This window comes from Lipotes vexillifer, unplaced genomic scaffold (assembly GCF_000442215.2).
Source record: "Lipotes vexillifer unplaced genomic scaffold, Lipotes_vexillifer_v1.1 scaffold266, whole genome shotgun sequence".
Taxonomy (NCBI): domain Eukaryota; kingdom Metazoa; phylum Chordata; class Mammalia; order Artiodactyla; family Lipotidae; genus Lipotes; species Lipotes vexillifer.
The window spans coordinates 855,387-869,170 of NW_006776113.1; the positions used below are offsets into that span (position 1 = coordinate 855,387).

Below are 13,784 nucleotides of genomic sequence, written 5' to 3' on the forward strand. Positions count from 1 at the left end.
CAACCACAGTAAAAAACAAGATCTTCCTGTATAGCACAAGGAAATATATTCAATATCCTGTGATAAACCATAATGGAAAAGAATATGAAAAATATTATGTATATATATATATGTATAAGTGAATCACTTTGCTGTATACCAGAAACTGACACAACATTATAAATCAACTATACATCAATAATAAATAAATAAATAAATAAATAAATAAATAAAATGGAACAACCACTTTGGAAAATAGTTTGGCAGTTAATAGTGTATGCAGGTTAAACATACACTTACTGTAGGTGTTTACCCCTCAGGAATGAAGACATGTGGCCATCAAACCCTTTTACATGAATGTTGATAGCAGCTTTATCATAAGCTCCATACTGAAAACAACCCAAATGCCCATATGTAAGTAATGGATAAACAAATATAGACTGTCCAAGGGTCTGAGAGAACTTTTTGGAGTGATAGAAATATTCTACATCTTGATTGTGATGGTGGCTACACAGGTGTGTATAGTTGTTACAGGTGTGTATAGTCATATATAGGCATGTGTAGTATATAGAAATATATACTTAAACTATGTGTATATTATTGTAAGTAAGTTTTACCACAATAAAGTTGATTAAATAAAAATACTTAAAAATAAAACAGGACAGGCAGTCATAGGAGGGAGACAAATGGACAACCACGACAGGAAGCAAAGCAGAGGTGAGCAGCAAAGGGCATAAGATATTATAAACAAAGACGGCAAGGTGCTAACTTGGGGCCCAGATGGACTCTTGAAAATCCTCCCAGTGAAATTGCAGTTCTAATCATACCAATTGTCTTATTATCTCTGTCAGTCCTTGCTAATTCTTCCCTTATGCTGGTAATCAGTCTGTTTCCTAGAAAATGACATGACTTCCTTCTTTCTTCTCTAATTCCTACCCCTAAATCAATTTCTGTTTTTCCCTTGAAGTTATCTCTTTACTGCCCCTTCCCTAGCTTAACAATTCTTGAATAAATCTGTATCATGCAGTTAAGACCTTGGTTACTTTCTAGTTGGGTTGCTTTTACCTACAAGTCTACTGTAAACTGGTGAAAGAAAGATTTCTTTTATTTATACCCTTGTTACCTCCTTTCCCACATCCCATTCAATGTTCAGGGAAATGTGTCAGCATATGTCTTTAATTTGTCCCCTTCTTTTCATCCCAGCCCCCACCATCCTAGGTTGTTGTCTCTTGCATGGTCTATTGTAGTATTTCTTTTCCTTTCTTACAGCTCCTTGTTGTCCAGACAGCAGTAAGATTGATGCCTTTTAAAAATAAAGCAGGGGGCTTCCCTGGTGGCGCAGTGGTTGGGAGTCCGCCTGCCAATGCAGGGGACACGGGTTCGTGCCCCGGTCCGGGAGGATCCCACATGCCGCGGAGCGGCTGGGCCCGTGAGTCATGGCCGCTGGGCCTGCGCGTCCGGAGCCTGTGCTCCGCAATGGGAGAGGCCACAACAGTGAGAGGCCCGCATACAGCAAAAAAAAGAAAAGTAAATCAGATGATTTTACTTATTTCCTTTAAATGCTCCTATATCTTCCCATCACACTTAGAGTAAAATCTAGTCCCTCCCACCTCTACACTGTCTTCACCATCCACATTTCCCCTACGCACTATGCCTCACCAAACCAAGCCCTCTCCCAGCCCAGGGCCTCTGTGCTGCTCTTCTTTCTCCTAGAATCCTTTTCTCCCCACTCTTTCTATGGCTTCTCATGCTTCAAAGTTCAACTGGAATGTCATTCCTCTGAGGCCTCTGCAAAAGGGTATCCACCTCCCTGCAGAAAAAGTATTTTATATCACATAACCTTGTTTATTTCTTTTCAGGGAACTTAGCATATCTGAAATCTACCTTGATTATGTATTTCTTTAATGGCTTATTGTTCATCTCCTTCCATCAGTTAATAACCATCAAGAAGACAGAGATCTTTTCTACCTTGTTTGTTGCTATATCCCCAACACCTAGCATAGGGCTTAGCTTTTTGAAGACACTCAATAAATAATCATTGACTGAATGACAAGTGAAAATATAATAGGCAAATAATAACCACTCAGTGTTTGCTCTTGTTTTTCCTGAATTTTCTTTTCCTAAAGCTCTTTTTTTTTTTTTACCTAATTTTTACAGGTACTTCTATTGTGACTATAAAAGCTTTTGCTACTGACTCAGTTCGGGACAACATTAAATATTCAATTTTTAGTGGAAATGAAGATGGAGTTTTTTCCTTGTGCTCCAACTCAGGTAATCCTTTTCTACCTTCTAATAGCTTTATTTTCTGCTCCACTTAATGTTACTAATAATATACTTCTGCAAAGAAAACTCAAAATTTGAAAGGTAGAAGTTGTTAGAGGTAAATAATTTAAAAGGTAAACAACAAAGAGTTTTTTATTCTGGCTGATGAGAAATCAAGAACTATTTGTTTATATGTACTCCTTAAGAAGTCTATTCACATTTCCAAATTAAACTGTACCTATCCTACCCTACTTGTTATTTGATGATAACATGGTTTCTATTTATGATTTACCTATCCATTTTGGAGAATTGAAGATGTAGTAGGGAGATCAGTGAGGATGGGTTTGAATTGAAAATAAGCACACATGTGTAGCCTTAGGAAATTTTCATCAGAGATTCTTCTGATTTGCCACTTAATGTCAACAGTGCAACAAAAAAGGATGGCTGGAAAGGTTTCTATGTGGTGGTAAAGAAATTACTTCCAAATACAACATGTATTAAATTTAGGTTTAATAAGACCATTATTGTGCTTTAAATGAATACCAATTGATTATTTGGAACATACTTTTTTTAACTAACAACTATGTAGTGGATATGTATCTACTGCTTCGTTGTCAACCTCAAGAAGAATGTTTTTAATAATTTCTGTATTACCATACAACTGCCTTATTTAATCCATACTATGTGCACATGGGAAGAATTGAGAGGGGTAATTTCTTAAGCAAAAGCCTTCTCATCCAGGGTAGCATTACAACTTTTTGGTCCATGCAGCCTTTGCTCAGCAACCTCTCTAAGGCAGCCTGCAAGAAGTCTTCATCTCTTCACACTATCATTTGGTTAAAGGGTGATGCAGGAAGCCTGTTGGCAAGAAGGCCATTTGCAAACACCACCAAGGTTTAAGTTTCTGGCAGTCGGGTGTCTGAGGGTTCTGGGAAATGAGCTGAGATTAGAACGTTGAGGAAGAAGGTGAATATCAGAGTATGCACATTTTCCCAGGTCACCCAAATCCTCTCGCCATCACACACCTAACATGGCCCAGGCTTGGCCTTATTTTCTATAGTCTCTCATTAAAATGCAGATAAAATATGCCTAGGGTTAGTTCAAAGAAATCATCCACAGAAAACTCTTTATTTTTTAATTAAGTAGTCATTTATTTAAGTTGAAATGTATTTCAAAATTTTATTGTGAAATAGCTACAAGGTGATATGTTGAGGTATACAACTGTTTAATGGACAGTAGTAAAATAAAAACCCATGTCTTTGCCACCCATCTCCAGAGATGAGACATGGCTAGAACCTCAGGAAGCCCCTGTGTGTCCTTTCCCTCTCACATCTGTCTTATTTCACCCCAGAGGTCATTGGCAAATCAGTAATCTGAATTTGGTATTGATCCCTGCCTTTTCTTCATTATAATTTTCCCACCCCATTTGAATCCCTAAAAAATGCGTTATTTAGTTTTACTTTGATTTAAACATCATAATAGAATTATGTTGAATGAACTCCTCTATGGCTTGATTTTTTGCTCAACATTTTTACTATGATGTGTAGTGCATAAGCCATTATGAACACATTAAGGAAGAATAACAAAGAATGATATGTACCTGCTGCCAAGGCTATAAAATAGAATACCACCATTATCACTGATGCTCCCTTTGGGCCCTTTTGTGATGGCACCTTCTCTCTCCACTGCTCCAGGCTGATTAATGCCAAGACTTCAAGGATAATCATCCCCTTGTGACTTAAAGTAAATGTATTCTTACAAATAGGAATATAGTAAAAGCATTGATTTTGCTTTGAAATTTACATAAATGGATTCATACTCTATGTATTCTACTGATATTAAGTTTTTTAAATTCAAAGTTAGAATCACCCATGTTAATGTGTGTAGCTGGGTTCTTTAATTTTCATTGTTTTACAGTATTCTATTGTAAGTTTATATCACAACTTATTTATCTATGTGCTGTTGATGGACAGTAAGGTTTCTCTGTCTGGGGATATAATGAACAATCTTGTATGTGTCTTCTGGTGCACATGTAAGGAGTTCTGTAGGCCCTAGAGTGTAGGTTGGGCATGTATCTCAAAGGGTGCCTATGTTCAGCTATACAGATAGTGCCAAATTGTGTTATGAAGTGGTTCATCCGACTTTACATTCCACCAGCATTGAATGAGAACTGTCACAGTTGTCCATGTCCTACTTTCTATTGCCAATCTGGTGGGTGTGAAATGTTATCCCACTGTGGTTGTAACTTACATTTCCCTTAGTATGAATATATTTGAGCATTTTTTCATAGTTTATTGACTATTTCTGTTTTCTTCTATGTGAAATGCATATTGATACCTTTTGCCTATTTTTCTGCTAAGTTGTTTGTGTTTTTCTTGTTGAAGTGTAAGGATTTTTAATATATTTTTATTAGTGTTTATCCTTTGTTTTTTGTTACAACTTTTTTTTTAATAATTTGTGACTTGTCTTTCACTCTCATTAAGGCACATTTTGAGTTTAACGTTAGAATGAATCAGTCTTATTTTATGATTTGCCTTTTTTGTAGGCTGTTTAAGAAATTCTTCCCCACCATGAGATCATGAAGATATTCTTACATTGTCTTTTAAAATTTTTATAGTTTTCCTGTGTTTCACATTTATATCGTTAGTGCATCTAGGATTGATTTTTGTGTTTTACGTGAGTTAGAGGTAGCTTTTCTTTTTTTCTTTTCCTCTCTTCTCCCCTCCTCTCCTCTTCTCTCCTTTCCTTTTCCTTTCTTGTTTTTCAACCAGGACTCCCAGTTATTCCAATGGCCTTATTACCGTGTGATCTACAGTACCAGCATGGTCATACATCATGCTTCCTGACTCTACTGGACTCTCGACTCTTTTCCATTCTTCTCTTTGTCTATCCACACACTGACACCACACTGTCTTAATTGCATTTGCTTTATAAATCTTCATATCAGGGAAGCAGCAACCTCACAATATTTACCCCATCTTCATATTCTTCCTCATGAGTATATTAGCTGTTATTGTCTATCTGGCTCTAATATAAAGCATTGTATCCACTTGTTAAGTTTTACACATGCCACACACACACACACACACACACACACACACACACACGCCTATTGGGATTGTTTTTCCATGGAAAGGATATTTATTCATGAATTTTGGGATTATATACAGCTGTTCACACCTTCGTGCATGTAACCCATCTACGTATGGCATACACATTTGATTTCAGGTGGAACCTTACCCTAATTAACAACAACAACAACAACAAATCTCAAAAAAAATCATATAGCTCCAATCTAGAATTTAAGTAACTTAATCATCAGGCCGAAGTGTCCTTTTAAATCTCACAAAGTCCTGCATAGCTATACATTGTAGGTAATAATCATCTACGAAAACTTTTCTTGATTGACTTTTTAAAAAATTGTTGTAAGAACATTTAACATGAGATCTACTCTCTTAACACATTTTAAGTGCACAAAACTGTATGTTAACCATAGGCATGGCACTGTGCAGCAGAGCTCTAGAACCTGCTCATCTTGAATAACTGAGGCTTCATTTCCCACTAACCAGCAACTCCTTGTTTCCCGTGCCCCTACCCCTGGCAACCACCATTCTACTCTCTGCTTCTGAATTTGACTACTTTAGATACCTCACATAAGGGGAATCAAGTAATATTTCTTTTTTCTGTGACTGGCATATTTCACTAAACATATGTCCTCAAGGTTCACCCAGGGCATATATGACAGGATGTTCTTTGTTAAGGCGGAATAATCTGTCATTGTAGGTATACACCACATTCTCTTTATCCATTCATCCACCAATGGACATTTAGGTTGTTGGAATTTCTACTGGAATTATATTAATTCTAAATATCAGTTTGGGGAAAATGTGTATCTTTACAGTATTATCTTCAAATCCAGGAATAATATGGAAAATCACACCAATTACTTGTTAATAATTTAATAAAATTACTGTTTGTTTAATAATTGTAATAAAGTTTTTTCTATAGCATATTTCTTGCTAGATTTAGTCTAAGTAGTTTATACTTCTTGCTGAGGTAAATGAAAATAATGCTTTTTCTATTTTTTTTAAAGATTTTTTTGATAGGGACCATTTTTAAAGTCTTTATTGAATTTGTTACTATATTGCTTCTGTTTTATGTTTTGGTTTTTTGGCTGTGAGGCATGTGTGATCTTAGCTCCCCGACCAGGGGTCAAAGCTGCACCCCCTACACTGGAAGGTGAAGTCTTAACCACTGGACCGCCATGGAAGTCCCCAAAAATGCTTTTTCTGACAGTGTTGGTGTGTACACTTGAAATTAACTTTTATATTTTAATTTTGTATCTAGCAAACTTGTAAACTCTTATTGATTCTGATATTTTTCTGAACATTCAACGTATACAATCATCTGGGAATGACCATTTTTCTCTGTTTCTTGGAAGTTATATAGTTTTTTCTTTCTTTTAGTGGTTAGCCTAGCTATTTTATTTATTTTTTTTTTTGTGGTACTTGGGCCTCTCATTGTTGTAGCCTCTCCCATTGTGGAGCACAGGCTCCGGATGCGCAGGCCCAGCGGCCATGGCTCACGGGCCCAGCCACTCTGCGGCATGTGGGGTCTTCCCAGACCGGGGCACGACCCCGTGTCCCCTGCATCGGCAGGCAGACTCTCAACCACTGCACCACCAGGGAAGCCCTAGCCTAGCTATTTTGACATCTACAATTAAAGTCTAACATTAATCAATATTGTGCTCCTAAATAATATACGAGACTTAGAATTCTTTATCTTCTAATATCCCTTTTCCAATTTATAAGATTTTTTTTACCACAATTTTAGTTCTTTCAAATTAAGCATTATTAGTATTTTAAAATTTACCTGCTTCTTTGCTACTCTCTTTGCTAACTGTTCTTTCTTCCATCTCAGACTTTCCTCTGGAATAATTTTACTTCTACCTAAAGTACATCCTTTTGTGAGAGTCTGTTGCAGTAAACTCTCTCACATTTTAGTTGTCTAAAAAAGTCTTTAATACTTGTTTTTAAGAGATATTTTTGCTGGGTTTAGAATTCCAGGTTCATAGTTATTTTCTCTTATCATATTTAAGATATTACCCTACTGTCTTCTGGTTTCCACTTGTTGCATTAAGAAGTCAGCTGTTGATCTAAATACCACTTATTTGTACCTTTCTTTGGAACTCCAGTTAGACAAATATTGGGGTCATATCGCTCTCTCCTACATCTTTTTCAAATTTTTCATCTCTATGTGCCTCTTCTCTTCAGCCTAAGGAACTATACTTTTCATTTCCAGAGGTTACCTTGGATTCTTTTTCAACTCTTTTTGGTGTTTTAAAAAAATAACCTTTTGTTCCTTGCTAATGCTTCCAACCTTCCTTTTTATATATTTAAATATTTAATAATTACATATTTTGTGTCCAATAATTTCTGCATCTTAAGTCTTTGAAGATTTATTCTGCTATCTATGGATTTGTTGGCTGTCATTCATGGTGCCTTGCTTCTCTGTGATTTTTGTGCTTGTTAACTATAAGCTACTCCATTGTCCTGGAAACTTTTTCTTTGAGGATTCTTTGAAGCCTGGGTTGAATTTTTTCCCTAAAGGAAGGATGTGTTTTTGATTCTGCAAATCACCTAGACACTCATCAAGCAAAGCTGATGTAATGGCTTACATTAATTTTGGGGAATTTAAATATATATATATATATATATATATATATAATAGTATAGCTACCATAAATTCAGGCTTAAGCTAATGAATTCTCAGCAGAGACTTTTTCTCTCTTTCATCTGACATCAAGGTCAAAAAAAGCAAGTTTCTGTGCATTCGTTTTTAATTTTTTTTTTAATATTGACCATTAATTTGTAACATATGTAGCCTTTAGGTTTACAGCTTTATTTTGGTTTTCCTATTGGATCTTTCACCTTTTGTGGGTTCAGGCTTCTTCCCTTGTTTTCCACACCCTGTGCAGTTGTCAGAAGTGAATCTCAAGGAAGAGGTTATGTTAAAAACCCTTAGAATAAAAACAAGCTTTTAGTGCTTGCTTGCCTCCCTGAATTACTGTTTTCATTTATTTTTTTCCCTCTGAGGATTCCTTACTACTGTAGCCACTCAGTAATGCATTTCAACAAACACACACACACACTCACAATTTATCAAGCATTTTAGTTGTTTTTATGGTGAGGATTGTTCCAGTCTGTAGTTTACCATACTTTTGTCAAGAAACATTTCTAAGAATCTTTAATTATGATATTAAATTCATCTTTCCTGCCACATAATCATTAAATTTGTGTCTAAAGGCATCTAACACAGGTTTCATCAATGTATATTTTTTAAAACATAAGCCAGTTAAAATAGAAAACTGGTATGTATGACAAATCAGTAAACTTGATCTCTAATGTTGCAGTCACTTTTCTTCAGGGTAAAATGCAAGAAAACCATTTTATTAGTTATTGGTTTAGTAAGTTATGATTAGATGGCTCTCTGATGAGAACTGTGTTTTCTGTCCAGTTGTGCCCGAGTGTGCCCTGTTCCATAGTCACAAACCACAGGTTTACTTTTGCATCTAAACTTCTTGTCACTATAACTTAAAAACACCTACTACTCACTGTTTAAACCAGAAGGAATTTTGGAGCTTGACTATTTGACTAACATTGTCTATGTAAATAACAGATGGTGGTTTTCAATCCATTATTTGGTAGATTAACATAAAACAAAATGATCAAACTTTCAGTGTTTCAAGGATGTAGCTTTAGAGCAGAGAGTTTAAAAGCCTTTGGATAACATAAATGTTTATCACGTTCTGCTTTGGGCATATACATATACATGCGCACAGTTTGTAATTGACTGAAGTAACTCACTTATGCTATCAAACATTGAGTATTTGAAGAATCTAAATCTCATTTTGATGTGTACTTAAAAATTGGACAAAAGCTTTACAAGTCCATATATCAGAAGGAAAATATTACTACAGTTTTCTTCTCAAGTTATTAAATAACTGGCATGCTAACATATAAGAATGAACAAAAAGTTGGTATTTGTGAGCCTCTTAGTCTAAGGAAAGCATGGATTTCTGCCCATATATTAGACAGAGCCCAGTAGTACTTTCATCTCACTGGTGACAGTAAATCCTCGAAGTCTCTGAGAAAAATATACATAGATCATCCAAGGCAAATTGTGGATCTAGTAGGTGTGCCAGCCTTGAATCATCTCACAGACTGGTTATTGTCTTTTCTATTTGCACAACTTTCACAGCATGTGCCAATTATTATGTCAAAAATAAAAACCAAGCAAGGAAAGCATTAGAACTGCAGATCCATTCCAAGTGCAAAATTCCAATTATCAAAGCCTAAACACAAGCCTTTTATTAAAAAATCCACTTTGATCTGCACTGTAATTGGCACACTTTCTACTAAGTGACACTGGCGATTTAGTGTTGTGTTTCAACTTTATTTTTCTTTACTAATAGTAACAGAACATGGTAGCAAGCTGAATGCCCTGTCTGGTGGAGACAGAGCTCCAGATGGAGCTTTGGGTCCACCTAGACTGGGGCTTCTCTGCTCAGCTCTTGTTCCACATAGACTTCTAAAAACTTTCATTAGCAGCTCATCAGCATACATTTTAATGATTCTTCAGCTGCCAATCCTTAAATCTACTCTAAATTTGCTAAGAGGGGTTTTGGTAACATCAGACCATGGTTTGTAAGAGTAATTTGGTTTTCTGAATTGACAACTAAATCTGATGACAATAAATGAAAGTGAATTTATGAAGTTTTAAATTTGGCAGTATAGTGAGTTCTTCATATAGTATATAAATATTTATTTTTTCTTAATAACAGAAGCAATAAAATCCCCCCAAAACACTCAATGCCAAAGTTAGACTTATTAGAACAGGATATGATTACTATTAGCATCCAGGTAGGTACATGATAGTCTGAAGTTTCCTTGGCCTACGTTGGTTCTCTAGGGGAACTGGTTCAGATAGAGCAATCAGAACTGTGGCTTCCAGGTCATATTTCCAGAAACTATACAGGTTCTTTCACCAGAAGAGCAAATTTTAATAGTCCATAGCTATTAAATGTTCTCCTTTTACATTCAGAGCTTATACAGGTATTAAATCTGTATCTGCTGATGGAGGGCGTGAGAAACACATGCACTGTGTCACTCTCCCAGCAACCCTATGGAGTCATTATTCATATCCCCATTTTACAGAAGATGAGACTCAGCTCAACAGAAGCTGAGTCACTTACTACAGGTCACAAGCTTAGTAGTGGGGGAGCCAGGCGTTTTACCTAAATGAAGCAGCCAGGGCTAAGGTTTAGGCTTGGTTTCAGGTTTCTCAAACTCCAAATCAGTACGCACTTCAGCAGACTCCACTCGACGGAATTTCTGACATTGAGAGCTAAGTAAATCATGACAGTGGAATAATAATAACAATCAATTCAGTAAGAAATTTAATTGAAAAAGGGAAGAAAAAAACAGAGTAGAAACTAGAGAAGGGAATTATATCAGGGGAGGAATTTTCTTAGTCTGGGGAAAAACCTATGTAGGGCATAAACCTCAAGGCTCAGTTTCCCTCACCTGGCTCTACTTGTTACCTGGGGGTGTAACAAATATTATTGGGTGCTTCCATGTGCCAGACCCTGAGCTAGGGATTTGGGAGATGGTGTTGTAAGAGGTAACCATCCTCACCTTGTGAATCTTCTAAACCAAGAGGAATAACTCGGCAGAAATAGGCGAGCAAAGGCCCTGCAGACACTTTTGAAGAGTCTGTTGGGGACAGACATGGTGATGGTACAGGGCTGGGTGGTCTGGAAAGAACCCTGAGGATGTACAGAAGTGGGGACAATTCCAGGTGGATGGAAAAGCCTGCAGGACAACTCTGAAGTGAGCGTTTGAGGAAGAGAACATGTATGAGTCTTACAGCCAGAGCAGACAGAGCAAAGGGGAGAAAGAGAATGAGATTTCTCAGGTGGGAGAGGCTGGAGCAGGTGGTCCTGGGGAGGCTAAAAATGCTGAACTTCATCTTAATTGCTGTGGAAGCCAATCAAGGGTTTTATGCAGGACAGTCACAGTGTTGTTTTTTATTATTTAATTCAGAATGGGAACTGGTTGAGTGGGGAGGCCAATTAAGTAGACTAACACAAGGGACAAGGTGGGAAATGCTGGTGGCTTGGAGGAGGGCAGCAGCAGGGAAATGGAGAAGGTGGATTTAGGAGATGTTTGAAAGGTGGACTTTGCAGACATGGGCTAAATATGGAGACCGAAAGATGACTTAAGAGAAAGCGCCCAAATTTCAGATACTCATGGCTTCTTTTCCTCCTACATGTCTGAACCGTGTAAACGTCTGCCTATTCTCACCTTTTTTCACAATGACCCCGGGCACTAGGAAAGGGGGCCCAGCCAGTGGGAGGAGTTGAGGGACAGGTAAGCGTGTGAGCATATGGGTCAAAGGTGATTTGAGACTTTTTAAATAAAATAATTTTCTGGGCTTCCCTGGTGGCGCAGTGGTTGAGAGTCTGCCTGCCGATGCAGGAGACATGGGTTCGCGCCCTGGTCTGGGAAGATCCCACAAGCCGCGGAGCGGCTAGGCCTGTGAGCCATGGCTGTTGAGCCTGTGTGTCTGGAGCCTGTGCTCCGCAATGGGAGAGGCCACAACAGTGAGGGGCCCGTGTACCAAAAAATAAAAAATAAAATAAAATAAAATAATTTTCCTTTCTTTTTTTTTTTTTTCTCTCTGGAAATAAAACTAGGAGAACTCACTGTGCAAGAACCCAAGTTTCTGGATTTTGAAGTCAGAAATGAAGTTCAGCTCATCGTTTTAGCTGAAAGTAGGGAGCATAGAGCCTACAGCAAAGTAGCAGTCTTCATCCAAGATGTGAATGATCATCCACCATGCTTTGGGCAAAGCATTTACCAAGTATCAGTGTCTGAGGGCCAGTTCTACAATGATCACATCATACAGGTAACAGAAATGTGTGTGGGAGAGTGTGAATTAAATTTTAAATCTTTCCTTGGCATATACAATATTTGATGTACTGGATGGAACTTTAGATTGAAGGAAGTCTGGAGTTTCGAAGCTCACTCTCCTTCCCCCATCCATTTCGTGCTCGGTTAGACACACCTGCTTTCTCTAGGGACCCCGTAGAACACTAGCAGGGAATCTAGAGGGACACAAAAAGCAGCTCACCTTACACATGTGTACAATTCAGTGGGGAAGTCAGAAGACTAAGTATACAATTTAAATCCAAATCACTAATGTTATAATAGAAGTGTACTGTTGAATGTCATGAGAGAAAAGAGGAGGCACAGACTGTTGCTGGAGGAGAGTGTCAGTCTTCATGAAGAATAAGGTTTGCGGGCTTCCCTGGTGGCGCAGTGCTTGAGAGTCCGCCTGCCGATGCAGGAGACGCGGGGGATTTACACCTTTACACATAGATTGACTGTGACTAGACTTAAAAGGATCCTAATAAGAACAAGCTGACCCACCCAATCAGGTATTCTATTGATAGTCCCTCTATTAAGAGTTCCTCAGAGTATGGACAGGGTACAGAGAGACCCAAAAAAAAAAAAAAAAAAAAAAAAAAAAAAAAAAAGAATAAGGTTTGCACTCAGTCTTAAAGGGTAAGCAGGCATCTGCCAGGTGGAGCTGCAGCCAGATGAGCATGGTGGCAGCACAGACACATGGAAGGGGCCCCTGGTTTGGGTTTGCAGGTGTCTCATGTGAGAGTCATAGATCTGCTGTTTCAAGCCCAGCCCTATCTCAGGAGAAAGCCCCATGCTCTAAAAAAAGAGGGTCTGTTCACATGGCAGTCTTCTTGTTTAGGCTCCAAACCCACTCATCCTTGATAGACTCTACCTGCTTCAGAGACTGGTGCCCATTTTCACCTTTCCCTTCAAGGCTGAACCGATGTTTTGAATTGAAGAACCTAGACATTACAACACCTACAGGCTCTTGGGAATCTGCACAGGAAATGGGTATAAACTCCCATCCTGACAGTCAGCAGCCTAGTGGGACATTCCCTTTGGCCTCTGTAACCCCACTCCCATGACCCAGCACCGCATGACTTTCTCTCTGGGGTAGATGGGGGAAGGGATCCAGGTGATCCCCTAGGTTACTGTGCAGCTACCTTCACCTGAACATATAGAGATACTTTCCTTTGATTCCTGCCCAGTTCAGATGCACACGTTCGCCTCTGACGGTGCAAACAAGACCAGTAGAGGCTCAGCTGTCTTAGAGTTTTAGCTCTGTGTTCCCCACATGGTCCAGGATTCCCAGAATTTCCTACATTATTTCTGCCCATTTATTTTGTATGATTGGAGCCTAATTGCTCCAGGTTCCAGCCTGTTCCAGAAGTGCTTCACCTTTACTCTAGCCATGACAGAGATGCTTAAGAGGAAGGTGAGGAGGTAAAGGCGTTCTCTTGTTCAGCCCCCGCACCCCCAGTGATGCCTGTTCAGTGGGGATCATGGATGCCTCCAGCGCCACTGCAGGGCCTGCTTGGTCACAGAGGACTCCTCCCTGGGGTCCTGGTGCAT

General features: G+C 38.4%; 1 protein-coding gene across 1 annotated transcript in view; it reads left to right on the forward strand.

The window, feature by feature from the left end:
• Positions 1–13,784, forward strand: part of DCHS2 (dachsous cadherin-related 2) — a 304,834-nt gene that overhangs the window by 263,505 nt on the left and 27,545 nt on the right. The window contains exons 15-16 of the mRNA XM_007450282.1: positions 2,137–2,250; positions 11,999–12,210. Of these exons, the coding sequence (XP_007450344.1) occupies positions 2,137–2,250; positions 11,999–12,210 (326 nt within the window). The remainder of the gene's footprint in view (positions 1–2,136; positions 2,251–11,998; positions 12,211–13,784) is intronic.